At 49.9% G+C, this 27,230-nt stretch overlaps 1 protein-coding gene across 1 annotated transcript in view; it reads left to right on the top strand.

Moving 5' to 3' along the window:
- The first annotated feature begins 397 nt into the window (after positions 1-397).
- Positions 398-27,230, top strand: part of LOC149350395 (protein APCDD1-like) — a 175,784-nt gene continuing 148,951 nt past the window's right edge. The window contains exon 1 of the mRNA XM_089579409.1: positions 398-656. Within this exon, the coding sequence (XP_089435535.1) occupies positions 611-656 (46 nt within the window). The 5' untranslated portion in view covers positions 398-610. The remainder of the gene's footprint in view (positions 657-27,230) is intronic.

Here is a 27,230-nt window from a genome sequence, read left to right as displayed (position 1 = left end):
TTCGAGATGTATAAAAAAAGGAGCGCGCTCTCATTACCTACAAGATCGTTCAGCTTTAATGGCCAGCGTCGCAGGCGTAAATTCACTGAAAAAAAGCGGCGGCGGTAGAGGAGTCTTGAGGAAGGAATTATGCTTGGGCGGAAATGTAGCCATTCCGGAGCTCTGGCAAAACAAAAAACAAAGCACAACGCGGTCGAATCAAAGTGCGCTAACGATGCGCGCGAGCAGCGGGCCAAGCCCGGAAAGCAAGAGGGGAGGTTGGGTGGGGTGGGGGGAGGGGCAGTCGAACTCAAGAGTTGGGGGGAGGGCGACGCGGCGGGGGAAGGGTGCGCGCGCGCCTCGAGCGCTCGGCGGGGCGCCTGGCGGCGGCGTGGGGGCCCGGCCATTGGGCCAACGGGGCGGGCGCCGGGACGACACGCGGTCGGCTGGCCCTCGAGCGCGCACACACACCGAGCAGGGAGCACGTGGCCGACTCGCGCGGCGGCGGCGGCGCTCCTTGAAGTCACCCATGCGCAGGCTCTGCAGGGACCGGGCACGCGCGGCGCCCAGACGAGAGGCCGGACGGCCCAGCGCTGCCTGAGTTGCACGGACCGCGGCCCACCAGAGAGCCATGCTGTTGCTGCTGCTGCTCCTCATCGTCGGCGCCGGCATCTCAGGTGAAACCGGCGCTCCGCGCTTAAGACACGTGCAGCGCGCGCGCGGTTGCGACACGCTTGTTCCGTCACCGCTGGCTCTGGACAGCGATGGCGGAAGAGAACACGCTTTGCGTTGCGTGGCAGCCCAGGGGGCCACCCTTGTGCAGCTGTCTTCTCCAAATATATAAGCCAGATCAAGTTCCGCGAGGTGACTGAGCTGCAAGTCACAAGTGTAGCGAGTCGCCGCGCTCGGTCTTTCAATTCATAACACTGCAAGAGCGGGGGCTAGTTGGTGCTTCATGCTGATCAATTCGCGCTACAAGGAACATACACACGAAAACACAAACGGACGAATCGTCCGTTTGTGTTTCCGTGTGTATGTCCCTTGTAGCGCGAATTGATCAGTACTTTCAACTCACGCACAGTGCTACGTTTCAGTCCGCGCTCCTCAAGCTTCGTTCAGGTGTACTACGGTCGAGGCACGAAATAGACGTGGCCTACACCTCAAGCGAGCTTGGCCAGCTGCCCAGCGTCAGATCTGCTTTCTATATCGCTGTATTCTATCCTTTTTGCGCCTGACGGCCACCGCAGAAGACCCGCTGATTTGGCCGGGGACGCTCATAATTCGAGAGCAACGCATTTGAAACTTGTTCACGTTTCCTGCGGGGAGAGAGAAGGCTACTTTCGATCGGCCGTTTGCAAACAAAGGGGAGGAGCTGTCTTTTCCGAGCGCGAGAGAGAAAGCACTAGAGAGGAGGCAGCTAGCAAAGTGCTCGGGGTGATTGGAGATGAGTCAGTGGAACGGTAGCGCAGCCGAGAACTAGCTCTCCGGCTCTGCGTACGTGGGATCCGGCCTCTGTCGGGCACCCCAATCCCCATCCGGCGTAGTAGTTTCGAGTGAAAGTGCACGTGTCTGGTGTGTTCCGCACCGATATCATCCTCAGAATAGCAACAAGTAAGAAAAAGAAAGCGAGCCAGGCAGCCTTTACAAGGCAATGCGCCTGCGCGGCAGGTTCATGAAAAGTGCAAAAGCGTGTTTCCAGAGTGGCGAACTGGCGGGGCTCAAAGGGCAGGAGGAAAGGTTTGGGCAACGTTGCTGCGCTTAGCGAATTGCGATAGCTTGGAAAGTCACCGCAATTGGAAAGAAAACTTCTTGTGCTGCTGCCCTATGACCTTTGTGTCAGCGATCATCAAGCGGGCACATCTCTTTCTAACAAAAAATAAGTGAAACTTCATTGCAGCCAGAGGAAGGCATGACTAGGCGCTTTAGAGAGGGGCAGAAAAAGGCGTTATTGAAGACTTAAACAGTGACGCGCACGCTTTTCGCTGTTTGGTCTTAGCAACGTCTCTTTCTTTGCCAACGATGTTGCTTCACGTGCGAAATTTGATTTGTTTTTATTATGAAATTTATTGCATTTTTGCGCGTTTGCTTTAGGCTAAGTAGGGTGCTCCTCGTGTGCGCGCGCATCATATTTGCAAAACTGTAGATACTCTGATGCAGTTTCGCGCAGCCGTACAGAGCAGTGTGCTCCCTCTCACGTAAGTGCGATGGTGGGCCAGTGCTAGGTGTCGTTATTCTTGGCGTGATATGGCGTCTGTATATGGTACCGAATACTATGCGTGGCTGAAGCAGGCAAAAAGAATAAGAGAAGGGTCAAGATAGACCTTCAAAGCAAACGGAACAGCGCATTGTATGCTGGTGGTAACATGTCAACTGGCGTGTTACTGGTTAAGCAGTAACCATTTAAAGCAGCTGTCTGAACTCAAATCAGGCAGAGAAGAAATAAAGTGACCATCGCAGCGAACATTAGTACACCTGGTATAAGCGCACGTATAACTATGTTGCGCAACATCGTAAAACAATCAACAGCTCTGCGGTTAAGCTAGAGTGGCAGATGCTTTTAGCATGCGCAGTTCCTTGTTCCGATCTCAGGTATCGTTATAGATTTACAGTGCTGCTAATATTTGCTATCAGTACTCCAGGCCTCTAGTACCGTTTCCAAAGCTACAAAAGCGTTTTGAAAAGTGTAGCTTTGCTGTGATCCCAATAAAATCAAGGGCTTTCGATCGAGCGCCATTAGATCATCCATCCGTCGGCGTCTGGGAGGAAGCATCGCGTGCTGGGCACTGGAGAAGTAAGTAGGGGATGAACGTCTTCACCTGCATGCTCCCATTTGCAAACTTTCAAGACTGAAGGTCAAGGCTAAAGGTCACGGGAGTTGTGATTTCAACTGAGGGATAAATTAAAATAAAATCAGACCTCTAACTAACGTTACACAACACTTGGAACTGGGGACATGCCAGGGTATCGCCTATTTATCTCTTTTGAAGATTGTGACAAGGAAAAACTAAATTTTCTTGCTAATATGAATAAAGGTATGTTTCTGAAGACGACCCACATCTTAGAATTCATTAAGTTTTCAGGCATTTGACGCAATAAGTCTTATATTATGCAATGATGTTTCCGAGCTAATTTTTGTTCCGTTTTATTTGCCCTATAGGCCAATATGGGCTACATTAGGAGGGGGTGTTATGTAAGTAAGGCATAAACACAATGGAACAATAATATAACGGTCTGAAACAAACATGCAGGGAATACATCAGGACCTGAACTTTAAAAGTTATGGCAAAAAACAAGGCGCAACCACTTAAACATGAAAAGATTCATGCACATCTACTGCGTTAGGCTATATACCCTCAAGTGCTGAGATCGATTTTTCGGATGAATAATGGCGCAAACTGAACTGGAAAGGGCATTTTATTTTCATTATTGCTTGATGAAGAAATGAAAGCCTGACTGTATTAGTGAGTGCAAATGGTGGTTAAAAATTTGTTAATGGGGCCAAGAAGGGAAAATGTATGTTTCGCAGGCCTAATTTGCGCGGAGAATGATCTGGGGTTATAGTATAGGTATTTTAAAAAAGGAAAGGCGTGAGCTCTTGCGTCTGCTTTCTAAATTTAGAAGACCAAGGTTGTCTTTTATTGTGGCGGTAAAACATAATGATAAGCATATTTCTGCAGCTTCCATGTTATTTCCTACGGGTGCCTTTTTTTGTTCCGGCTTTCACCTTTCAAAGAGTATCGCGTTCATTATGTTTATCAGATCGCGCAAGTTCTTCAGTTTACTCAAGCAGCTGGTTAGTTCGAGCAAAAAGATCGTGTGCCTTAGCTAACGCTTCGAAAGATTTCGTAGCCGCGATGCGAGGCAGAGACGCTTTCCTTACTTCAAGAAAGGCAACGCTCTAAGCCGCTGCTTGAAAATCGTGCCCTAAAAAACCGTGATTGATTGTCACTGCTGATGTATACGGGCTGCACACGCGTGTTCTGAATTTTTCGTTTTCGCTTGACAACTTAAGCGGCAAAAGGTTAGCGAACAGCCGATGTAGGGCAGGCACCTTAAGGGAATTAAGAAAAAGAGCAAGCCCGAGTTGTTGGGCGAACAGGCGAATTAAAGTGGATTCTGTGACTGACGTCCCAACGCGGTTTACCGCTTTTCGCGCTCTCCGAAAGGGTTATACCAGCTTTAGGTTACGACAGTTTGACGTGCAAGAAACCGAAAAATAGTGGTTTCCTATTAAACGTAGGATGATGAAGTTATTGCTGGGATAAGATCGTATGTTAGGGCAGTGTACTGATGCGGGCACATAATTCGAATATTCTCGGTTAAGTAAGCAAAGTAAAAGCACCGGGCGAACTGCCAAATGACTTCGTTCAGGCTTTCAGCGATGTCAGAAGAACAAGACGCATTTGCTCCGCGGACGCGATGGCTGTCGAGGTGCAGCTATGCAACTGTGCAGTCAAGCTGACTGGGTCATCTTTCTTTCGAGGATCGCCTGCCTTCGTAGACATTGTCTGTGCGTGACAACTTGTCATTACGTGATGTACCTTTGCAAAGGAACATAGCCTAGAGAACATTCGCGTGAAGACCCTGTGTTAAAATGTTGCAATCAAAAGTCACTTCATTTGAATTTCGAGCATTTTTGCAGTTGCGTCGGTAAAGTGTATAAAATTGTATAGAACAGTTTACACTGCGTCAGTGTTCACCTGAGTGGCCAAACTTGGAAGCTGATAAAGAAGGTTGGAAGAAGGTTAGAGGACAATGGAGGTATGTATTGGAAACGCATAATGTAGAGTGAGATATATGTTAGGGTAACACATCGGTATCTGAGGAGAGAAAACTTAGCAGTGGTGGCGGTCTGTCAAGTAGGGGAGCAGATTAGGAATGCAGGGTTCGCTGAAGATCAGTAGGAGAGGCCTTTGTCTTGCAGTGAACGTAAGAGGGCGGATGATTATGGCGATGACAGTAATGATTTAGTAGAGCGGAACGTTGGGCCAGTTGGTGTAGCGACATATTCAAGAAAACTGCGCAGAATAACACACGACGGGAGGGAGAGACACGCACACACACACGAGCGCAAAGTAATGATGATGATGTGGAATAAAAAGAAAGCGCCATAGTGTTTTTTGTTCTCTTTCTCTTTTGTTTCTATTTCAGGCTCTGAGAGTCATTCGCCGCTCTACATATTTCGCTGATCGTTGCTCAGTTTGCTTTGCTTTAAAACATGGATTGACCAGATGATTTCTCGCAAAACGAAGCTTACCGACATGCATGTAGGTGAAAATCGAGTAGGGTGGCTTAGCTGGGCTGGTAGTGAACGGCGCACCTTTTTATTCAGGTCTGTTTTAAGTATACCGACACAGCTGTCATGTCGGTCTCCTTCTACGTCCAGTTTATGCGCTATTTTCTCAACATGCGGTTTTAATTCTTACATCACGCTCTGCGCTACGCCGAAAAGACTGATTTCGTTAGATAACCATTAGTACGGATAAGTTTTAGCGCTGCAGACTCTTTTCTTCAACATTCTAAGTGATTTGCTGCTGTTAACCGAAGCCTTCCAAACTGGTATTGCTAGAGCTTCACGAGTATAGTGCTCGTCATGTGGGACGCCTAACTAGTTGATAACTGGAACCAGGCTCATGGCAGCCAGTGTTGCAAGTATACTCTCCTCAAAGCGCATTCTTATTCTGTGCAGTGGCCATCGCGCAGAAGATACGCTCACAGAGAAACAGACACCCACGTGTTGGGAAAAGTGTATTTAGTTTCGGGATTTTTTTTCCAACCTCTCATATGGGCCCGCACATATATTGTTATCTTTTATACTTGATCCCAAACCAAGTCAAATAAGCCATATAAGGGCACACATACATTGACACACTTTCCATACGAATTTATGTGTGCGGGCATTGTTTTTCACATTACTACCTTTGCTCTAAACTCCTCCTATAATATAACGATATCAAGCCAATGAATGACTCAAAGAAAGCAATAATTTTACCAAAAGTCATTATTGATTTTTTTTCTCGTATTAGCATTACCTGACCTCTCTATATTTTTTTAATGGTTACCTGAAACATTTAGCCTTTCTGGAGGTCTTCCAAAACACGCCATCGAGTTTATTCAGCTCTGGTTTCACCGGCCGCGCGCATACAGACATGCTGTAAAGAGACAGACAGACAGAGTACACAGACACTCTGCCTGCCTTTCCATCACGGCTGTCTGGACGAATACGTGGATGCTGTCGTGGTTGTCTGGGGCCACTAACTTTCGAAACCTCCCAGTTTTTGTTAGGAGGCGCGTCAAGGCTGTCAGGCCGTCGACACGCTACTTTTACTTTTGTCCTCCCGTCTATACATACATGACGCGAGAGATGGAATATATATATATATATATATATATATATATATATATATATATATATATATATATATATATATATATATATATATATATATATATATATATCACAAAAAGATAAACGCACTTGGTTGCTAGAGGCAAAATGCGAAATTTAGAAACGCTTCATTTAGGTAAACATTTATTGCTAGTCGACGTTTCGGACAGAGCCCGTCTGGCGCTGTCCGAAACGTCGACTAGCAATAAATGTTTATAGATATGTGTAATTTCTTTAAAGAAGCCGATTAAAATAGTAAGTTCAGAAAGTCGCATTGAAAAACTCAACGCATTCATTCCACAGTTCGACCGAGAACCGGTCGAAACGTTGAATATATATATATATATATATATATATATATATATATATATATATATATATATATATATATATATATATATATATATAGCGAAGTATACGCTTCGGTAAAGGAAACATATTTATTTGAGTCGACGTTTCGATCGGAAGACCGATCTTCTTCAAGAGTGATTTGACTTTGCTGATGTTTCCCCTTTTATAGGGGCGGGAACAGGTGAGCGAGAAACAAAAAGTAGATAGAAGAAAAATACACATAAAAAACAAAAAAATTAGGGGGAGTGGGACCCACACAAGGGAAAACATCAGCAAAGTCAAATCAGTCTTGAAGAAGATCGGTCTTCCGATCGAAACGTCGAGTGAATTAAATGTTTCCTTTAACGAAGCGTATACTTCGCTATATACTCCTGTAAGCAGTCAAGTACTTGATGCTCTCGCAATCTATATATATATATATATATATATATATTTTTTTTTTTTCCCGGCTGCGGTGGCTGAATTTCTATGGAGGCGAAATTCTAGAGCCCGTGTACTGTGCGATGTCAGTGCACGTTAAAGAACCCCAGGTGGTCGAAATTTCCGGAGCCTTTCACTACGGAGTCCCTCATAGCCTAAGTCGCTTTGGGACGTTAAACCCCAATAAACAAAAAAGAAACAATATATATATATATATATATATATATATATATATATATATATATATATATATATATATATATATATATATATATATATATATATAAATTGGCAGGGGACGGCTCTTCAGAGGCATTGCGGGCTTGTGTCGGGCTCATGGAGATATACTGGCTGCGAATAGCCGCGTTCGAATATGGCTCGAGTGAGCGCGTAAGAGGCAGGCGCTTTCTATCTGCTTAGATGGCAATGTCGCTTGATACCGGCTAGGAGGAACATCTACTCGAACAAATGCCGCTACGTGCGCACTTAGCTGCGTGTCGGTGACCTAGCGCACGTACTGTGCGTCCATGGTCCGAAAGCCGCCGCGTTGTCGCGTCCTCTCATCTGTTCAATGCAGTTACGACCTCGGAAGGAAGCAAGCCGAAAATGAAGAACGCATGAGAGCGTCCTTCATCTTGTTGAGCAGGGGCACTAAACTAAAACATCCACAGGGTTTACAACCCTCCAGTTTGATAGCCCCGAACCAGACTGATCAGATTGCCCGTCGAAAGCGAATTCAGCAGTTCGACCGTTAGCTTTGGAGCTCCGACGGTTACTGTTCAGCGCCGACGACGTTTTTGCCTGCATGCGTGGCAGCCACGCGGGATGTTGACTACAGCAGTTGCGCACATATGAGTCGATCTGGAGGCAGTCAGTCCTGGCTGCTCTTTCTTTTTGCACTCTTGGGAGAGTGGAGCACTACTTGCGAGTGGGAGCATACCAGATCTGTCACTGGCATGCAGTTCGAAGTGTTAAATGGACATTGAGGATAAATTGAAGTTGGCCTGTATCGATGGACTACGCCATTCGAAAGGCAAAAAGAACACTCTCAGCGAGAACAGCGATTTTATAGGCTACAGAAAAGACCAAAAAATGAAATACAGATGTCGCCATCATCTGCCGATTTCCCAAGTGAACTGGCTGCGTCGACGCCGCCATTCACTTCAAAACGGCGGCAAGCAGTCCTTCTCGGCGTGGACTTCATGAGTTTGAATCGACTGGCGGGAAGGTGTTTAAACTGAATTTTCTCACTTGCAAGCTCTTTTTTTTTGTTTTTTGCTGACGGACGAACGCTGACATGCACAGGTCGAGCCAGAGAATAAATTTTTACTAAGAACTGGGTAGAGCTGCACTCACTGTCTCTTTAATCCTCTTACACTGCATTTACAACGATGAGCTGCATTTGTCAACAACACTGTTGTGCTGGGTTCTTGTGCGAGGCCTACGGAGTAAAGTATTGCTTCGTAAAAGACTCTTTTTCGTCACCTTTCAAAAGTAAGCTTTCGCAATAGAATGGTGATCTCTCAAGAAAATGTCTGTGGTTACTTCTCACAGTGGTAGTAAGTCAAACTCCTGAAGAGCGTCGAGAACTTGGCACAGTGACAAAGAACGCTTTGTGCAGTTTTACAGTACTAATGACACTGCATGTTAGTCAGACAATTTTTAAGCGTATTTTTATATGCTAGTGCTAACGCCTAGGTCACGAAACACCTATGTCGCGATGAACCCCTAGATGAGGGGCCCAAGTAAGATTGAAGTGGTTGATGTCCCTTAGTGCATCGCAGTTTCGCCAAACAAGTCTTCTCGCACGTTGTCTTTACTGAAACGTGGTTGGAGTGGTGGGGAAGTGGACCTGCAGTCTCGCGCCTTATTGTTTAAAAAAAAAAAGACAAAAAGCAAGCGCTAAACGAATGGACAGAAAAACTCGTTCGACAACAGCAGTTTTTGCAATGTGAATCTATGCTAGCGTGCACAGAAAACTGATTTGCCCGTACTCGACACAAGAACGCCACGGGCACTGAGTCACTACCAATGTGGTTCCTTAGTCAGCCGTTAGGTCGTTTATTTTATCCCGCACTATTATTACTCTCGATTCATCAACAATCCCTTAATTTACCTTTTTTTTCTAGCAAAAAAAAAAAAAAACTCGCTTCTTTTTCTAGCAAAAAAAAAAAAAAAACTCGCTTCTTTTTCTCCCAATCAGAAATGGAATCCCTCAGCCGCAAACGAGCGTGGCCAAGAAAACAGGCCTACGCAACCCAAACACCGCCATGCTCTCACAATTATGCGGCTGTTCTTCTTCCTTATAGGTATTCCGCGATCTGTTTATTTCTCTTCCGCGAGACAGCGAGATCGCATCTTTTTTCTTCTTCTTCCCTATTCTTTCCTGCGGCCTGGAGCTTAACGACCTGCACGCGGCTGCGGCGCGCGCAATAAAGTGTCTGCAGGCATCGACTTGTCTCTTTTCTTCTTTATCGCGTGTTGCATGCGGCGCGTATTAGATCTTGGGACAATGGGAAAACATACGATGCTGTCAAAGTGGCCAGAAATGTTCATGACTCTCTTGTTTATCTCCCGGCAGCTGAGATATATCCACCCACTATTGCTCAGGCTCCCCGCGGAGTCGCTGCGCGCGTCAAAAGCGTTCCTTCACTCGCCGGGAACATATTTCGCGCAAAAGGGTCTCTTTTCGTCTCATATATTCTTACGCGCCCGTCTTTTCTTCTTCTCTTTCCCGAGTCTAAATGACAACAGCGACGTTCATCGATCTTTCATAACTCACTGGAACGCAATGGATCGTGTTCGCCTACGCAGGGAGCGGTTTTAATGGGATGCTTTGGACTGATCGCACTCGAGATCAGGCAGCGCAGTGGCCGGAGGAGTCTGCCTGTGCCAGTGCGCCTTCTGTAACATGTTTAAAGCCGACCGCATAACTTCCTTTTATTGTGCAGCGACGGCAGGGAGCTGGGCATTTCGAAACGTGCGCCTCGCTTGTAGAAGGAAGGCCGCGTCTCTTGGTTCGGCTTCTCTTTCCGGAGACCCGTTGACAGCGCAGCCATAACGACTTTGGCCAGTTTGCTCGAGTGCCGCTAAATTTGTAGGACGAGCGCGTTTTACTGCCGACTGTGAAAGACAAGGCCGTAAAAAAGCGCCGTTTTCGGACTCTGCCTGACTGCGGAGAAGCAAGATTTCAATATTGCCGTCCAGCCATAACGCGGGTCGCGCTCTCGCGGACCAGCGCGGCGCCTGGGCTCAAAGTGCGCTGGTCTGGAAACGCGGACCGGGTAAACTGCGTCGTGAAGCTTCAGGTTTTGGAAGCTCGGCAAAACAAAGCCATGCTCCCTGCGGAGTGGCGGATTCGTTAAATCTGGACCTCGAATAACGAAAGCTAAAGCCATTAAGAGTTTACACTGTTCAAGTTGAGAAAGCCGGACTATTCAGGGGAGCAGCCAGAAAGTGAGGACAGAATTAGGACTCGTTCCCCGCGATTTAAGGGTGGTTGCTGTTGAAGTCTGACGTTTGACTACGTCGTCGGGCACCGGACTTAACAGTCGCCAGCGCTTGTCATGCGTGCGCTTTCAGCACGACAAAGTGCTGGCTGTTCGCAAAGTTCTCACTGAATTAGCTAGAGCTGTCGAAACAGCACCGCTTTATTCACCGCTGCTTTTTCGGGATGACGTTAGAGTTTGTTTGTTTTTTTCTCTATCCAACGAAACACACAATGGACGCGCATACGGGATCTTGTACGAGTCAATGTAGCTTGCTACATAGGTGCAAATTTTTTCTTCTCCTTCTTTTCACTCTATACTTTCGCTAAACGAGCCAGACTTCTCGGCCCTGCCGCAGGCAATATCCACACAGAGACACAAAATTCGGTTGGCGGGCACATCGCGCCCGTTATTGTCGTAACGCCCTTCCTCTGTGGTTTTCGGGACACCGCCCATAATGCCAGCTTGTTCCCTTCGCCCCCAACTCTCCCTTTATTTCGTCGTGTTCCTGCTTTTCATTTTCCCGGTGCCGAAGATAAATGACCCGCGTGTGAAAGTGTTAGAGGCGCGGCGCGTGCCGCCGTTGTCTGCCGACAGCGGAGCGTATTACGCCGTTCACTGCTTCCGGCCGCCTCTGTGACCAAGCACGAAATGAAGGAGTGCGCCGTGCCTCGACTGCGCAGCGTGTAGATGGCTCTTGTTGTGACAGCTGTTATGGCGCCAGCGACGATGATTATCGACCAACTCGCTCAAGCTCGTGTTTCAGCACCGGCGCTGGCAATCCGACATCGCGCAGTCAAACATTTCCGCGCGGTTCCCCGGCGGCGTGGCTTCTCTCTCGCCTCTTTTTGCACTCGTGCCTTCATGACGGTACGCTGCTTCCGCCGCCGCCTGCTTCTGTGCGAACCGCGCTTGTTTGCCTCGCAGAACCGCCACGAATGCGGGTGCACTATAGTAAATGTCGTCCCATCTTTTTGCGGAGGGCGCGTGGCAGATCCAGACCGACACAAACAGGCACGAGTAGTTCTGACAGTGCGGGCCTTAGAAACTCGCCCAGAGTGGAAACGAGTTTGGCACCACAGTTGAAGCGCACAAGAGCAGCGCTAAAGTGGTAGTGAGCAAGCCAGATGGAATTGTGTATATCCTTGTTTGTTTCGTGTGTGCGCGAGTCCATTAGTGCGCGCGCGTGCGGGCTGCATGTTCCATAGGCGACCTACGAGGTATATTTCGCAGCGTGTACGCTTTCTGCTTCTACCCGCCGCGGTGGGTGAGGGTAGTGGGCGTTCGGCTGTTGATTCCAACTTCGCGAGTTCAATCCCGCCCTCGGCGGCCGTATTTCGATGGAGACGACATACAAAACGCCCACGTGCTGTGCGATGTTAGTGCACTTTTAAAGAGTGGTCGAAGTTATCCGGAGCCCTTCAGTACGGCGTCCCTCATAGCTGATGTGTCGCTTTGGTGATCTAAACCTAAAAATCCACAATCCGCTTTCTGCCTCTAAAAAAAAAAAAAAACTGCAGCGCTTTATTTTGTTTTCACGCGATAGCGTTAAGACTCCCGTTCTGCGGTAAATCCGGCGTCGTCGTTGTCAGCGTCGTCGTAGGCACTGTGAGCGAAAATCCCAAGAGAAGGGACCTAGGTGGGCCTCCTGGGTCACGTGACCTTGTGGCGTCATCCCAACCTGCCCACCGTATTGTGAGTAAACTGCCCACCGTGGCAGGTAGCAATTAAATTAATGAGCGGTCGCGAGAGATTGTTCGGGAAGAGAAACCTGCGTCTCACAAGCCCCACCGGTGGCAGCACCTGCTATCGCAGGGCTGTGGCGCATCTCTTATCCACTGCGCCAGGAGTGTATGAGGACTCCCCGTGGTCTATCAAGGTAAAGTACTTAGGGAATGACTGATTCCCCATATATGAGCGTTAACCTGTTCACGCTATCGCGCCATACCTTTATGGCGGAGCTTAAGCGTCCGCTCCATTTTTGTTTTGTTGTTTTTTACTCAGAGTCTTAATATCAGCATTGAAACATCACGAAGAGAGCGAAAGTGTGTTGTGCTGAAGATTTCACGTCTGCAGAGAGTTCCAGCCCACCGAGAAAATGATGCCGGGCCGGTACACGCTCCTTATGCGGTGTCACTGCGCAGGCGCAGGACATGTAGGGAGATGGGAAAGGGGTTTCAAGCACGCGTGTATGCCACCCCGTACCTGGAACGCCTTTTTCGGGGAGAAAAGAGTGGGCCATTCGCTGTGTATGGAGCGTTTTTTTTCCCGAAAGTTTGTGGTGGGGTGGTGGTGGTGGTGTGACACTTTTATTAAAACAGCCTTTATGTTAGGCGTTCAATAGGTCCTGGGCCAAGGTTACGAGGGCGCGTTGCAGTTTCAGATCCAGGGAGGCAAGCCAGATGGGCCACGGTGGGGGGGGGGATAGGCGGGGGACTGGAAGGCTACGTGGCACTGTGTAAGACAGTGTTCTATGTCTGCATATGTGTGGACAGTTTGGGCACTGAGGTGTGGAAGTGTACCGGTGCAGATAAAGTTTGGCTGGTGTACGTAGGAGATTAAACTGTATTCGGCGAAGAATGCGAGCTTCACGGATCGATAAGGGTGGGTGTGGTGGTGGTAAATCAGCTAAGTCCAATTTTTGTTGCGTGTAGTATTCGTCGATCGTGTGTCTGTAAGCCCTGACCGCCTGCTCCGTCGGTGGGCTCGTCCATGGGACCCCCGGCGCCCGGTGTATAGTATCGCAGGGAAGCTAGTGAGCCAGCTCATTGCCGGGGATGCCCATGTGACCAGGGATCCACCGAAGGGTCAGCGATCGTGGGCTTAATGCTATGAGGGCGGCAATTAAGGCCGATCGGGTAGGGAAAGGCAGGGCTCTTTCACGGAAGGCACGCAGAGCTGCCTGCGAGTCTGTATAGACAACGTATCAACTTTGCGTCAGTCGCTCAGCGGTACTCTAGTTGCACTGCAGCTGGCACTCTTAGGCCCTAATTTTGTCAAATTTGACAAATTGTAGCTGTCAAATTTGTTGAACGAAGAGGTTCCGCTGTTGGAAGCACGTTCGTTGAATGACATCATGAAGAGCACTGCCGCATGAAATGACGCCAAGCGCAATGGTACTTATAGTTTAAAAGTAGGACTGCGTAAATAAGACAGAACAGGAGATATATAAACGAGAACGACACCACGAGAGCTGTTCTTTGCTCCTGTGGTGCTGTTTTCGTTTATGTATTTCCTGTCGTGTCGTTTCTACATTTAAATATTGAAATGAACCAACTAGCCCGCAAGAACGTTCTACTGCAGCGTACTTGTGTCGAGAGAGCTGATCGCACAGCGTAGCGTGAAAGAGAAAGGAAGAAAAGCTGTGCAAGGCTCAAAGCTGCACGAAATTGCAACCCTGTACAAGTGGCAAATAGGTAAAGATAATGCGGCAACAGGCGCCACATTTATTTGGAGGTTGCAAGGCAGGCGCCTCAGAGGCCGCGTCCGCTGACACCGGTATAGCCTGGCGTGTTCTACCGAGCGCGTGCTTGCCATCGCCACTTCTTCGTCACCGCGAGCCCGCTACAGAGCCCCCCCTTCCTGCTGCGAGACCTCGGGTCGAGAAAACGAAGAAAAGAAAAATGTGAAGCACAGGGCAAGAGAGAACAGAGCAGCGCTTTCTACAAAATCAGTCCGTGTCCAGGTCATAGTCGGTTGGTGAGACGAGAGGATAACAAAACGGCATTTGAGGAGGTCGCGGCTGGGGAAAACATGAGGGGCAGGCAGTCTGGACGACAGTGCAGGTAGCTAGTGAAGCAGGCACCATCGGTCTGCTGGTGGCAAATGCAGGAAAACACGCGAAGCACGGCAAGCGCACTGAAAATAGCAGTTGCTTGAGCTCGCAGGATGGCGGGAAAACCTTTGGGACATAGCCAGGGGAACGTCTGCGGTGAAGGCTTTCGGCCAACGGCCGATGCGATCGCAGCAGTGAAGGCTGTGAAGGTGCAGGGTGTTGGCACCGGTGCACGCGGTGCCGCCGGCACTGCAGCGTAGACACCGTTGGCGCGGTGAATGTAGATGAGCGAAGTCTACGACAATGGGCTCGTGGCGGGTTGAGATTAACGCCTTTTTGGGGTGGAGGTAAGCAAGGCATGAAGGAAGCAGGTGCCAAGCTGTGGAGCCTTGGCAGTACGTGCGGTTGGGGAAGACCATGACGTCCGGAGCGTGCGGGTGCTGGCGGTGGCACCGTACACTCCGGGTACCGTAAAGGTGCCGGCTGTACAGTACGGCTTGAGACGGGTGGGAAGTAGCGTAGCATCCAAGAACACCGCGTTGACACAATCCGGTGATGGTTGGTACGGTCAGGTGGCCAGGAGCGATGCCCGTACGACCTACGATGTGATGAGGGTGCGGACAAACAATACACCCCATTTGGTGGGGCACTTGAGTGCAGAAATGTTGCTAGTCTCGTCATAGGACGTACCAAACGTGCAGGGAAAATGTGGCACCAGAAATGACTGTTGCGGTGTCGCAGGAAGACGACGGTTACAGTTGTCAGGGAGTCGTGGTGAGGGAGTCTATCTGCGCGTCACTCGAGTGCGCAATGGCGTCGGCAGAAGCGAGGACCGGGGTGAGCGCAGAGTGTGCTCGGCAGGACGCACCGAATCAGCATGTTTCTCAGAACCGGTAGGAACCGCAGGCTTGAGAACCCTGGCGTGGTCTGTGTAAAGGCTGGTGCTGCAGTGCGGATGGAATGCATGGTGCCGAGATAGGAAGAGGCGCAGGTACGGCAGTCGAAGTGGCGGCGTGAGGAACGGGATCAATGTGCGGCTTCGCACTCGACTTTACATTCATAGATTCCTGGGAGTCCTCGTACCACTCCTGGCGCAGTGGTGCAGCGGTTAGGAGATGCGCCACTGACCTGCGACGGCAGGTGCTGCCACCAGTGGGGCTTGTGAGGCCCAAGTTGCTCTTCCCGAGTGACCAATCATTAATTTAGCCCCCACCCGCCACTGTGGTCAGTTTGCTCACAAACTGGTGGGCAGGTTGTGATGACACCACAAGGTCACGTGACCTAGGTGGCGCCCCTGGGGATTGAGGGCGCCGGATCTTTCTGCAGAATGGGAGCCTTAACGCTGTCGCGTTGAAAGACGCGAGCTCGCGCGCTTCGTGCAACACTGAATGCGAGGCCAATAGGGTTTGACGTCAAGAACCCGCAATGCGTAACGCCGTAGCCTCTGCAAAATTGATGTGGTATGGAAACTTCAGCGGTAAGAACTCGCAGTGCGTGTCGCACAAGCCGAAGCAAGGTACCATCAGAGGCAAGCGAAAGCCGAAGAATCCGCGCGCGGACGCATTTCACGTGTGCTGTTTCGGGAGAACCCATTTGGGCACAGTTGCTGTGCGTTGTCTGAGATCGTCTGTGGTTCCCCAGTGGCCCCACGGTATAGTCGCATCGGCTGTCGCTGAATTTCGCGTTACGTCGTAGTGCCCGGGACGCCAGTATTTCATGATACTTGCTTTAACAGCGAGTGTGGCGAAAATTTGACTCTGAAGCACTAGCGGCCGCGAGTAAAGGGAGTTTATGTACCCCTGTAATCATTTAATGTGGCCAAAACGCAGTTAGTATTGAAACATGGTTAAAGAAGCACTCGGCTTGTTTTTCCGTGCTCATATATGCGCACGATCTCATGTAACTTGCCCGAGCACTGGAGAATACTGCTTTCATGACAACAAACAGGAAAGCCAACGCAATCGAAATACAGTAAGTGCCGCTCTAACGAAGGGCGCTCGTCATGTGTTTTCAGTGTGATGATGCTTTTTGCAGCATCGTTCTCCTACAAGTTCTGTATGTGGCGCCGAAAAAAAGGAAGGAAAAGCTTGGGGCGCAGCCCATGAGGCGTCTTGCGTCGGACGTCAACGCGGGCAGCAAAGTGTTCACGTCTCCAGCGCCGCGGCTTCCGCAACAGTAACGGAAAAGCGGCGCGCCCCCCTCCGTCGCCCTCCATACCCCCGACGGCGCGCGAGACAGCGCGCTCGCGGTCCCCTTCGGTGCCAGGAATTCGCGCGCGCGCGCTCTCCTCCCCCGTACCGTTATTTTTGCTCCTTCTCGCCAGCTGTTTCTCGTAATTAAAGTGTCCTTTTCCTCCGAGCGGCGGCCTTTTCTTTTCCCCGAGAGTTTCAATCGAAAACACGCTCGGCCGGGCTCTTCGATTCTCGCGCCTGCGTACAAGGAGGGCCGAAGAGGAAGAGAGGGTGGCGAGCTCGTCGGCGGGGCGTCGCGACGAGTAATTAGCCGGAGCCTAAGAGCCGGCTTCCGTGACGGCACGACGAATGGGCCTGATTGACCCGGCAAGCGGCCGGACCTGCCGTTCTCGGTTTTAATTCGCTCATACATGAGCATCAGGCCGGCTGCAAAGGCGTCGGCGCCGCGGCCACCGCCGATCAGGACAGTTCTTAATTTCTCTCCGCTTACCCGGCTAAACGCGCCCGGAGATTGGTGGCGTTTAATTTGCATTCCCGTTTACACTCCTAATGTCGGCCGTAATGACGACACCGCGGCAGCTGCAGCTACGGGCCGCTATTCCCACACTGGGGCTGCGCGGAAAAAGCGAGCGCTGCTTTTATCGGGAGCTCGTTCGCCAAGTCCAGCGTCTCCGTAGCGCCCGTCTTTACCCCGCTCGTTCAGCTCCAGAACTGAGGCTGCCCTCAGGCACTGGGCGCGCGTTTCCTGCTGCTGCTTGGTCAGTGCGGGGAAAAAAAAAATTCTTGACTCGAGTTGTCGGCCCCGCCATATCTTCCTGCTACTCGCACCGCACTTTATTTGAATCGATACATAATGTTTGAGGCGGGGATATAGCGCCACTATTTCGGCAGACGATGAAGGGCCCCATCCTTAACGCTTCTGACTGGCCGGCGCCTCGGGCTGTCGTGACTATACAAGGCAGTCAAGAAATACCGGCAGGAATGTCAAAAACCTCAACTGTAGACCGATTAATTCCACTTGGTTTCCATCTGGTTCCACCGGTGTTTTTCGTAAGCTCCACTTGGTGAGTTTTGACAGGGAGAGGCCGGTAGAAGGGACGCAACGCAAAGATGAAGAATAACGAAGGACAGCGGTGGACTTCCAATCGAACTTATTCGACCGATAACGTGCCGCTGCTATCCCCTAAGTACACTCTGAGACCATTAACATTCGCGCATCTTAACGAGCTAACCGCCAAGCGTCCACTACCTTTCGAAGTGATCTGTTCCGCTCTTCATCTTACTGCCCCGCCGCGGTGGCTCAGTTGTTATGGCGCTCGGCTGCTGACCCGAAAGACGCGGGTTCGATCCCGGCCGCGGCGGTCGAATTTCGATGGAGGCGAAGCTCTAGAGGCCCGTGTAGTGCGCGATGTCAGTGCACGTTCAAGAACCCCAGGTGGTCGAAACTTTCGGAGCCCTTCACTATGGCGTCTCTGATAGCCTGAATTGCTTTGGGTCGTTAAACCCCAATAAACCAAATCTCCATCTCACCACTCCTTTTTTTTTTTTTTTTTCACGGACCCCGGCCATCCCTCAGTGGCCGCACTGTGGCGCCAGGAGTAAATGTACTGTCTGTGGGAAAACTCGAGAAAATATTTGACCTCACTTTGTTAGCACAAAATGCCTTGCGCCTTGTTTAAAAAAGCAAGACGAATAGACCTTGGTAAGGGGTGAATAAAAAAAAGAAACAATATAGATGCTCATGCCATAAAGCTTGTAAAACCATCAAAGCTATATACGAGCACAAAGCGGCACAAAGTAGCTAATCAAGTAAACCAGTCTGGTTTTCAAGCCAATCAAGAAGTGAACATCCTTTAAACGCTCGGGTGGATCTAAAAGGGCTTTCACGAGTCCGTAAGGCTAATGCGCGATTAGACGGCGAGGTAGGGGGGTTATAAAAATGCATAGTTGCAACAAACAACCGAGAAGAGAAAAAGCGACAGGGTTGAGCGCATAAGCCGTTCCTTTCACGGAGCTATTATCTTTCGCGCATACATTTTGTCCGTACGCTAGTAATACGGCACATTGCCCCACCGCGTCTTCCTAGGCAGGTTTCCATTATGGTATCTTTCGCAGACTATGACATCCCTTTCCCTCTCCCCCATCAGAGTGGCGAAACCTGGTTAACGCGGGAATGATCTGCCACAAAACTTCCATTCTTGAGGCGTTAGCCGCTGAATATGATCGTCGAACGAGTCTTTAAAAATTGGTTGTCAAACCCAGTACACGGGTTTCACTTTACTCTACAGAATGTAGCGTTGATCTGTGTTGAACTTTGCGAGGTTTAAACACCACTGGCTGCTCAGTTAAAGCTCCTGGGTGTGTCGCGTATTGCAAGCACAAGCTCATCAAAGCTAATAGATACCGTTTTCCTGCAGCTTACTCATGACTGAAGCCAACAGCCACTGAAACCATATGGGATGTTTTTTTTTAACTTGTAGATTTTCATCGCTGGGAAAATAATGAGAGCAGAAGGAAAAGCACCCACATGCCGCCGATGGGATCCGAACCCATGACCTCCGAACCCATGACCTCCGAACCCATGACCTCCGAACCCATGACCTCCGAACCCATGACCTCCGAACCCATGACCTCCGAACCCATGACCTCCGAATTCTCGGTAAAGCACTGCACGAAAAATTCAGAGGTCGTGGGTTCAGATCGCATCGGCGGCATGTGGTTGTTTTTTCTTCTACGTTTATTAATCTAGCATTGATTAAAAACTACAAATTAAAAAAAAGACATCCTCTATGCTCCTTGGCTTCGGGGGCTGTTGGCTTATGTCATGTATGTCATAACGAGCGCCTCTTTACCCTTCACTTGTATGCTTGTCGCTTACTCAGCTATTTACGTCTGAAATGCATTACTTTCGTGTCCCTTCTGTGCACATATCTCCGAGTAAAATGCTAATAAGTACAAAACACTATCGTGATGTGCTTGCTGTAGAGGCAAGCAACCCCCCCCCCCCCCCCCCCACCCCCCGGCCACAAAAAAAAAAGAAAGGCATGGTTTTAAGTTGCAGTATACGCAAGGTGTCCGTAAAGTGATTTCTCGTGACATATTGATACGTTCAGCAAAGTAACATTAATGAGCTTTGTGCGCGCAAGCTTCGCTTAACAGGCGAAGGCCCAGCAGGAAATTAATTCGGCCAAGTATCACACCTTACGTCGACCAGCAATAAACGAGAGCGTGGGTTATTTGATTTGTTGCGGCCAACGTTCTCTCTTCCGGCGTAATGTTTTTAGGCGCAGTCTCACGACAACTCCCTGGCAGTCTTGCTTAGACGAGAGAGTCCGCAGCTGTTTCGTCCCTTAGCCGCGTAGCTTGCCCAGCCGGTCGGTATTGCGCCGCTCATGAATAAAACAGCGCAAGAACAGCCCCAGCTCATTTCGTGTCGAGTGGTGCCGGCGTAATCAGGATTGAGAACGAAGATTAGCGGTCGCTCCGATGCCCATTGCGGTTCAGACTCCGACGGAAATTATTTCTCCGCTCAAAACTTTGCTTCCATGGCAGGGCTTCTCTTGTTCTTTCTTCTTTTTTGAATCCCTTTGTTCTGTGCTCGCACAGGAGACGGTACGCTCAAGCCGTCCATGTACGGGTGTCGTCATGCGGCCTGGAAAGAAGGAGCGGTGGACAAACTTGGGACCGTTCATCGAGCTCTGTGTACACGTAGGATTTCAGGGAACTCTGAAAGGCTTCCGACGTCCCACTGTCCCCAGGAAGCGCAAGAAAAAAAAAAGAAAACAAAATCTGTCCCCCCCTCCCCTTATCTAGTGTCGTTGCTGCCCTCTTTTCGGGCCTGAGCTGGGTTCAGCACCGTTAGCGCAGTCGCAGGATCGGCACAACCAGAACCTTTCTTCTCGTATCGAGCACGAGGCTCGAATGGGCACAGACAACGCCGGTGGTCCGGTGTTTCTTATTAATTTAATAACGTCCTCGGGGGTTTCCGTCGTGCGCTGTGCCACTTTATTTTAGTCGTTTTTCCGCCCTCTAGCGACCCTACGAAAGCGCTACTTTAGACAGGCTTCCCTAGAGCATCCTTGTCTAGTTCTTCATGATCATTACTTTATCTTCCGTCAGTCTGATCCCGCGCGCGTTGCCAATTTTCGCTCTGCCCGAGCACACGCGCACACACAGGGTGGGCGGGGGGCAAAAGAGCAGGAGAAAAAAGGCTCTTGACGGGTCGTGTTTTCCTTTCACCTCACCCGCCGTGTTTATTTTGACTCTGTACGGAAGGGTGGGCTTTGTTCTCTTCTGCGCGTCTCTTTAGGTCCGAGTTCCGCCTTGGCGCACGCGCGCGCGAACCCCTCGGAGCGAGGGAATGAGGGGCTTTATGAAGTTGCGCGCCGGGGGCACACGCGCCAAGAGCGGGACGGTGGAATCCGTCTGTGCGTGCGTGTGGGCGAAGGAGGCCGCGCTTTTCTGCGCGGCCCGCACACAATTGGCCCTTGGAACATTCTTTACCGGACTGCCTCTCGCGGTGTCCTTTTCGGCCCCAGCAGCGGCGGGCGCGCTCAGGCTGCCGCGGCGCCCCTTGTCGCATTCTTTCTCCGGGGCTGGCCCCTGGTCTTTCTGCGGGCTCTCTTCTCCCCGCGATTCTCTTTTGCCGGCCTTTTATTCTTTGCCGGCTACGTCTCTCTCCTCGTAGCCGGTGTCCGCGTCGTCGCTGCCGGCTTGCGCACTTGTGGCAGGCAGGATGCGCCTGCGTCGCGAATTCGAGAGAGCGACGAGGGGAGAGCGGAACGACAGGCAGAACGATCTAAGGCGGCTAGACAGATGGGCCCAGGAAACAAGTCCGGAAAACTCGCGCGGAACGTGCTTTTCCTCACGGCGCGATCAATAAAGTTTCTTTTTTTTTTTTTTTGTCTTTCGAAGCGGCATTTTCTTTACTCCACTCCTCCCCCTTTGCCGGGTGGTTTGTTGTTGTGCGTTCCTTTAATGGGGACGCCGCCCGTGCTCGGCTTTGTGCCGCTCGGCTCTCCCGTTTGAGCGGCGGCGGCGGCCTTTGTTTCAGGCGGGTCCCCCCCCCCCCCCCCCCCCCCCCCGGAGGCCCGCGAGGCCTCGGGGCTTCGGCAGCCGCCGGCAGCGGCCGAGTCGCGCAGCCAGGCGCCGCCGCTTTTTGATCGGGCGCGAGCGGCCCGCGGCAACGCGACACCGACGACGCCGCCGCGCTTGTCCCTCTTCCTGTCCGGCACGCGGTCTCTCGGATTTCCGCCCAACGAGGAGAGGACACAATGCCTGGAAATTCGGCCCCGCCCGACAGCCGCTTATACGGGGAAGCAGCTTCTTCTTCTTCTTTTTCTGCACAGACGACCCTTTTTATGCTCCGCATGACCTTTTACACTTTTGCTTCCAGGACCCAGCTTGGATCGAGTTCTTTCGCTCCACATGAAACGACAACAAATGAAGATACAAAGAGAAAAACATGCAAAGGTGACCCAATTTTTCTGGAGTATAAAAAAGAAATAGGCTGCCTTATTTCTTTAGGTGGGGTAATTGCGGGACTTTTCCCCCCTGCAAGTTTGCTTCTCCATTCATCAATATATATATATATATATATAATTACTAGGTAGAACAAGGTGAGCCTAAGCGTAAAGCGTTGTTTGTCATTGGAGGTTCTGCTCCATCCCAGCATGTAATGAGACCGTCTGTTTCAAGAGACGATGTGGAAAGCAAAGCGCGATGAAGTGTATTTTCGAAGAATTGCTGGAATATTGCTTATGTAATGGTTACGAGCATGTTTCAAAGCCTTCGCATCAGGGAGGTGCGAGGTTCGGTCCCCAGTGCCGCCGGGTACCCACTGCAGATTCAGTGGGTACAAGCTTTCCGCCTGGCCTGGTGCTCGGCTTCTCTTGAGTGAAATGCTTGGGAATGGGTCTGCAGCCTCACCTTACGCAACGAAACTACCTTGTGCTATGGCGCTGTTCAGTCAAAACTGCCCTTGCACCATTAAACTTCATCATCATCATCATCATCATCATCATGTTTGCAAGCCGTCGCAAGGCAAAACAGCGAGTACATATACCTCACTTTTCCCCGAACGACAGTTAATAAATCAAGCGCGTACATTTGGAAGAATTTGCTTTAGGCTACACAGGGTTTTAAATTGGAAAAAGTTGGCGTTTTTCTCTCATTCCTACTCTATTGTCGGTACCCAGGAATTCGTTTCGTTTTATGAACATGTGTAGTAAACTTTTACTCGAAGCTAGCCTTCTGTGTGGTGCTGTGGATAGCATGTAGGGGTGATCTTTCTTAGGGGGGGGGGGGGGGGGGGGGGACGAATTTTCGTGCAGCTGGTTAACTTTCCCTTGCAACAGTATAGGCTCCATTGTTTAACTCATACTAACACAGTCTGCGTTCATCGCCACTGTTGTGCCCAGAAGGCCCTTACTCCCAGATGATGTACGGGCTCGTCTCGCGGCACGTAAAAGGCCCCTAGCCCACCACCGTAGGGACGGGTACGGAAATAAGCAAGAACAAGAGATGAGCGAAACTTTCGGTGGCAAAGAGAGCTCGGACACCCAAGTTGCGCGAAACCTCGGGCCGCGATTTGCGTGGCGTGCGTGCACCTCTTAAACCAAGTCGTTATGCGGAGGCGTTCTCGGAACCGAGCTACCGCTTAGTGCGCGTGAGTTTTTAATTCGGGCAAAAGGAGAACAAAAAGATAGGGAACGAACAAATAATATTAAAGTTGCCGTACTGCGGTGCACTCTGGTCGACGAAGAGAGAGTATTAAATGAAAAAAAAAAAAAAAACCGAGTATCTCAACGCGATGTTCCCCGCGATGCGGGAAAATGCTGCACGCGCCGGTTGGCTGCGTTCATTTCCGTGTGAGCGCCGCAGTCGGCGCCGCGCTGAAAATTCAGAAGGGACGCTCAGAGGCAACGAGCCGCGGCGCAAGGACCGTAGGTTTGTGGCGGCGTTCTTGAAATACTTGTGCTGCTGCTGGCCAGCTGGCTGGTCGCTGATTAAGAACTCTGACGTCATTGAACTGGAATTTCGGAAACTCAGGATCCCTGGAGAACAGCGCCCTTGCTCAATTGGCATGCTTTCTGGCTGTCGCCGTTCCAGCTTGAACATCACGCGTACATTTTCTTATTTTAATTTAATGCGCGTGTGACACAAACGAGGTGCCAGAAGCAGTTTATATACGTGTTGATTTTAGGGAAAGCTTTGTGCTTTACGCGACCTAGGCAGTCAGTGGTAGTTAGAAACGGGGTTTAGCGGAAGTGCTGCCCACTCGTCTGCCTTCTTCTTTTTGCATGAAATAAATGTCCTTCACGCCGAAGGCGATTAAGAGAAGGAGGGGGTTCAGAGACGAGGCTTCCCTCTTCCAGTTATATGCGTTGAAGACCAATGGCATGTGCTACTAATCGACGATGAAAGAGCAGCAGGAGGTTTCACAAAGGCACTTCGTATACACAGAACGACAGGGCGGATAAATTACAGCAGTTCGTTTGGAAAAGTGACTGTCGCAGAAGTCGCGCAAAATTGATACTGCAGAGTCTCCCTCTCATGTAACCCATTTAGGCACTGCGTGCACATTTGTACAGTCGTCCTGGACACTGTCGGATCCCCGTGAAAAAAGGTGGGACATGCTGAAATGTGGGAAATACTATAATAAAACGCCGCAATATCCAGAATCGTCCGCACAACCATTTCAAGCCAGGCATACGAAATGAACACAAAAAATTGTTTCTAGGACGGATGCTCAGGTACTTCTCCGATCATTGTGGATTTTCTTTCGCTTCTTTTGCAAAAAATGAGTGCTTTAAAATTCTCCAAATCTGCTGATTTGTTTCCATAAAAAGTTGTCACGATAGGAACGAGTAAAAAGCGAGATAATTGAGACCCTGAAACCAGTTTTGAGTCACGGTGTATAGATATCGACGGAAATCAGTAAGTTAAGCTCCTGGGAGGATGGAGGCTTTTAGTGCAAAATCACTTTTAGCTGCACTCCCTGGTTTCAGTGGTGTGTGTCTGTGCAAAGCCTCTTGAGTAGCAAGTGTAACTGGCTCACTGTGTCAGTGGACACCTCAGTCGCGCTGTGAGCAGGCGGTGGCGTCCACATACAAATTGAGTCAGTTATGCGCCTTTCCTTTTCTTAAAACCAGTAGAACGTTTAGACTCCGTTGATTTTGAAGAAAGGAAAGGCACTGAACTGGCTGTCCAGAACAGTCGCGTCTACGTGGCAGTAGTGTCCAACTACAAAAAAAAAAACATGCTTTCACACAATATTTCGTGCTTAACAATGCTAAACCTCCAACCATTTCTTTTTCTGCGCAGTCTTGGCATGCTCCTCAGTTAAATCTGAAAATTTTAACGCCCCCCCCCCCCCCCCGCTTCTTTTTTTGAGGATAATTTGTGCCTTACTGGGGCAAATTCTCGTCAACACAGCAGATTTTCTTCGTTCTTTCTACCTCAACGATAATGCGCACGTTTACAGGGCATGAGCAGCACTTGAAGGAAAAGCACTCCTGAGCCCACAGTTCGCTCCATTGCTTTTAGTATTGCGTCACCGACGGCAATACGCGCCGCCAATTTGCGGAACTCGCTTTATTCAGAGTTTCTGCTTTGCTTTGGAGCGCTTTTTTCGCAGTGCATCGTCAATGTGCTTTATGAAAATGACCACTGGGAGTTGCCGCACTTGCTATTGGTATTCTTCGCATCGAGGAATCACAGCAATCTGCTGACGCTGAAATTTCGCTATCCTGGTCCACCGCGCGAGCTTCCCTTCATTCCTTCTTCAACGGAGGCTGGCGCTAATTTTAGGATGGAGCCCAAGCAGCTGCCTTTGAAGTTTCCGGCAGACACGGGTTTTTCCTGTCAGCTCTAAGGTTTCTTCTCGGCAGAAAGGCCACGCCGTTCTTCGTCATTCATATCTTTGGTTTCTTTCCTCGATTTGCTCGAACCGCGCATGCGCGAAGCCCAAGACGGTTGCCATGCAGCTTTTTATTTATAATTGCCCTTGCTGATCAGCGAAAAAGTAGTCCTCTGTCAACATACACATCTTCTTCTAGGGCATGCAGACTATATGTTATCAATGGAAAGAAGATAAAAGGTTAGTCTCAAAAGTTATTACCAATAAGGTGAAGGCAGCAACGCTCGAAAGCAGGCACAATTTAGTCCTAAAACCCGAACTGGGAAGCTCGCTTTTGTCACATATGCCATTACAGGGAGAGAGAGACACAGAGTTTTTTTTTTTTTTTAGTGCTCATATGCAACTGTATGCCCCAAAATGTTTTCAAATGACCTGTTTACCGCGGCACTTCAGTGTGCGGGCTGCCTTTCTTTTTTTGTTCATGTGCCGACTGCCCTGTACTTCCTTGTACTCTCTTATCCGGTTTCCCTCTCCCTCCTCCTTGGCGCTGTGGCTGGCATGACAAATAAAATTGAATTATATACTTTCCGCTGTAGCACCCGTACTCTGTTGTCCTGTGTTCTCTGCAGCGTTGTGTTGCGTTCTTTCGGCAGTTTTTTCTTTGTATGTGTGTGTTTGATTTTCGTATCCTCTAGGTACAGGTATAATAAGGGACAGAGCAAGACCTGGTACAGAACGTAAGACGGTCCTGAAGCCGGCCAGTCACCATTATGAGTTCCTTTTACTTTATAACGACAATCGTTGCGCTCTGGACCGCCTCGATCCTCGCCCTTTAACAGAGGATAAGATCCTGTGGCCGTGGCCACAACAGTCGACTGCCCTCAAGGCCTATAAGGCGGCGCTGTTTTGCTTCCTGAGAGTGACTGGCTTGAGGGATCAACTGTGACTGTGCCCCTCGTCCCTTCTCTCTTTCCCTTCTCATTTCTGTCATCCCTCTTCTCCAGTGCATGGTAGCCAACCAGAACATCCTTCTGGTTAACATCCCTGCCTTCCCTCTTCCTCTTTGTCTCTATCGCTCTATGTACAACGACAATAGCTTTTTACAGGACTTTTCCGGGGGCGAACGACGTCGCCATCGGCTGTAAGTCTTGGCGAAGGCGTAGTCGCTTGCAGTAAGTCCGCCTAGTAAGATATAGCAAGTTGTGGCGTGGGCGTCCTGAAGAACTGACCCTGCGAGGTCATGGTGTCAGGATGCGCCTGGCCCATGTTGGACGTGGTCTCATAGATGAGAGCAAAACGGAGATAGCCAGGAGGGAGGGGGGGGGGGGGGGGATATAAAGCTGTCGCTTCGTCTTCCCGAAGGAGGGGAAGAATTCTGAACATTGTTGAAGATATTATTTCGCTAAGGTGTTTCCGTGTCCCAGCGGACTGGGAATCTAGGCAGTAGTGGCATTTTTTTGTTATTTTCAGTGACGCGACGAGGGCCCTTATAATCCAAGAAAAATGATATGATGGATGATCGGAAGAAAGTGAGAACGGGGCCTGGTAGATTGGAGAGGATAGCTAAGGCGGTTTTAAACAAACGGCGACCTCGCCGAGTCTGTTCCCAGCTTCTTACTTGCCGGTGCATGGTGGCTGTTTTAAGAGGCGAATGACGTCGTAATTAGCGTATTACGTCATTCTTTGTTAACTTTCTAATTACTAGGCCCACGTGTGTCGCCGTAACGTCAGCTGTCCCTTCTCGAGGCCCGTTTTATTGTTTCTGTCCGGGAGACAA

This window comes from Amblyomma mixtum, chromosome 3, assembly GCF_055824585.1.
Source record: "Amblyomma mixtum isolate Tamu chromosome 3, ASM5582458v1, whole genome shotgun sequence".
NCBI lineage: Eukaryota > Metazoa > Arthropoda > Arachnida > Ixodida > Ixodidae > Amblyomma > Amblyomma mixtum.
Note: the sequence above shows the minus strand (reverse complement) of the source record. Positions and strands in the feature narration are given on the sequence as shown.